Raw genomic sequence first — 2,731 nt, 5'->3', positions numbered from 1 at the left:
GTCCATGCAAACAGTCCAATAATATGAGTGATGGTAGGGGGTAGGGGGTGACTTGTTTCAAAACATGCAAAATGCACCAATATCAATTGCAAGCAGAAAGAAAACAGAACAACATATGCCAGGGAACGCAGGACCGAAAACAAAGAATGCTCTGAAAGAAAATTCGTTTGCTACTGAATTGGAGGCCATATGCAACGAAAAGTGGTCACTGTGTGTGTGTGGAGAGGGGGTTGGGCTAGACGGTCTATATGGACTCTTCCAACTCTACGAGTCTATGATTCTAAAAGGTTACTGTGAGGATAAAGTGGAAGAGGGGAGAATGACATTTTAAACTATGTTGGGCCCCCACTGGGGAGAAAAGCGGGATGTGACTATATAAAACAATAAGCAAATAAAATGTTACGACGTTGCAACGCAAATGCTCATTTGTGTTAACAAAGATGTTAATGAACGCCAACACTGCACATGATGTTTTTTGCAAGCCAATGGGTGGTGCTGGATCACAACATGGATGCACACAAAGCCCAAGGTTGGCTGCTGGACACCAACCTGGCTGTACTAGATCCTCATGTCCCCCTCCCTGGTCAAGCCTGACCACACTTTGTCCAAACGAGCCCAGTCTTCTGAATAAGAATCACACTCGCAAAGAAAATGAAAGTGGGAAGAAAAACGAAAAGCCGAGGTGTTGGGTACGGGAGACGATAGGCGACTCAGAATCCGGAGTACTTACCGATAGAATCTGGTCTCCTCGCTGCAGCTCTCCGCTGAGGTCGGCTGGCCCTCCTGCTAGGATGAAGGATACAAAAATGCCTTCACCGTCTTCTCCGCCCACAATGTTGAACCCAAGTCCCGTGGAGCCCTTGTGCAGGACGACTTTTCGAGGCTCCCTGAGGAAACAGAAAGATGGATTGAAAGTCCTGGATAAAGTGTATCCCTCTCGGTGATGTGTTCGACTGCATTTCCTGATAGTATCAGACTCATAGAATTCATAGACTCATAGAGTTGGGAGGGGCCATATGGGCCATCTAGTCCAACCCCCTACTCAATGCAGGATCTGCCTTGAGCATCCCCGACAAGGGTTTGTCCAGCCGCTGCTGAAAGACTGCCAGTGAGGGGGAGCTCACCCACCCCCCTAGGCAGCTGAATCCACTGCTGAACAACTCTTACTGTATTAATTACTCCTGCTGCTTAAGACCATGTGACCAATGGGATAGCTTCTGCTCCCAAATCTGCAAGGGGTTCTATACGGCTGCATCCATAGATTGTTGAATATTGCACCATTGATGTACAATATTTCATATGCCCCTGGATCTACTTAGACCGAATCTACAATGCTCAAAGCTGAGCCCACCAAGGGGAGGGCAGGATAAAAATCCAAATAAATAAACAAATAAATAAAGGAGTACTCAGGTACAAACAGGAAAGAATCCACTGATTCTTGTACATCTTGATAGGTTACCCATGTTGCATCTCAAGAATATTTATCGCCACTAACTCCACAGGTGAACGTCTCAGTGTAGGTAAGGTCCATTCTGTGTACGATGAGGTTTATGTATGTTTTAAATTAAATTTATGGAGTGCTCAGTTGGAATTTTACCACCGAGAAAGGCTTTTAGCCAAAACGCGTTTGGTATCAGTTCTTGTATATGGGCATAATTTGTGTCTTTTAACCTGTATTTATATGATTGGACATTTGTCTTTATATTAGGATTAGATGCAAAACCATAGGATTGTGGTTTTTAAATAATACATTAGCACTTTCGTATGTATAATTAAATTATATATGCTATTTTGTACATTAGCGCTATGTGCATGGCTATATTTTAGTTTCTTTTTCTTTGTCTCAGCCTTTTTGTCTACCTTTCTCATGTAGGATTGTGTTTTTCTCCCCTTTTTTGGTCGCACTTAGCCAGCTGAGTGGAACACAGGCCAATCACTCTTTTGTATCCTCACCTACCTCACATGGTTGCGTGGTGAGTTTAAAACGGAGAAGCTCAAATACTTTGGCCACCAAATGAGAAGAGAGCACTCACTGGAGAAGACCCTGATGCTGGGAAAAGACTGAAGGTCAAAGAAGACGGGGACGGCAAAGGATGAGATGGTTAGACAGTGTCATCGATGCAACGAACATGGAATTGAGCAAACTTCAGAGGACGGCGGAAGACAGGAAGGCCTGGCGGGAGCTGGTCCATGGGTTCGCGAAGAGTCGGACTCGACTGTGCGACTGAACAACAACAAAGGTGCTCCTGGACTCTTGTTCTTTTCTACTGAATCAAGTCCCAGTTCAGCAGAAGACAAGGTGTCCTCTTTACTATTTAGGGGACTATTCTAGGCCCCCAGTGCCAGACTCTTGGACAAAGTTACTCTCAGCAACACTCACTGGAGGTGGTTTGTTTATTAAGAAGAAGAAGAAGAAGAGAAGAGATTGGATTTATACCCCGCCCTTCACTTGGAGTCTCAGAGCGGCTTACAAACTCCTTTCCCTTCCCCTCCCCACAACAGACACCCTGTGAGGTGGGTGGGGCTGAGAGAACTCTGACACAAACGGCTCTTTTTCAAGGACAGCTGTGCCTGAGCTTGTGACTGACCCAAGGTCACATCAGCAGGTGCAAGTGGAGGAGTGGGGAATCAAACCCGGTTCTCCCAGATTAGAGTCCACGCACTTAACCACTACACCAAACTGGCTCTCATAAAGAATAAAGATGTTCCAAGCTAAGAACGTTGTTGAGTC

At 45.4% G+C, this 2,731-nt stretch overlaps 1 protein-coding gene across 1 annotated transcript in view; it reads right to left on the bottom strand.

Annotated features, from left to right (window-relative positions):
• Positions 1 to 730: 730 nt before the first annotated feature.
• LOC107105650 (disks large homolog 2-like) overlaps positions 731 to 2,731 on the bottom strand; it is a gene marked incomplete at its 3' end in the record, with an annotated part of 82,862 nt that continues 80,861 nt past the window's right edge. Inside the window, exon 6 of the mRNA XM_015405646.1 lies at positions 731 to 887. Within this exon, the coding sequence (XP_015261132.1) occupies positions 731 to 887 (157 nt within the window). The remainder of the gene's footprint in view (positions 888 to 2,731) is intronic.

This window comes from Gekko japonicus, unplaced genomic scaffold (assembly GCF_001447785.1).
Source record: "Gekko japonicus isolate JY-2015 unplaced genomic scaffold, Gekko_japonicus_V1.1 scaffold4032, whole genome shotgun sequence".
In the NCBI taxonomy this organism is placed as follows: Eukaryota; Metazoa; Chordata; class Lepidosauria; order Squamata; family Gekkonidae; genus Gekko; species Gekko japonicus.
Note: the sequence above shows the minus strand (reverse complement) of the source record. Positions and strands in the feature narration are given on the sequence as shown.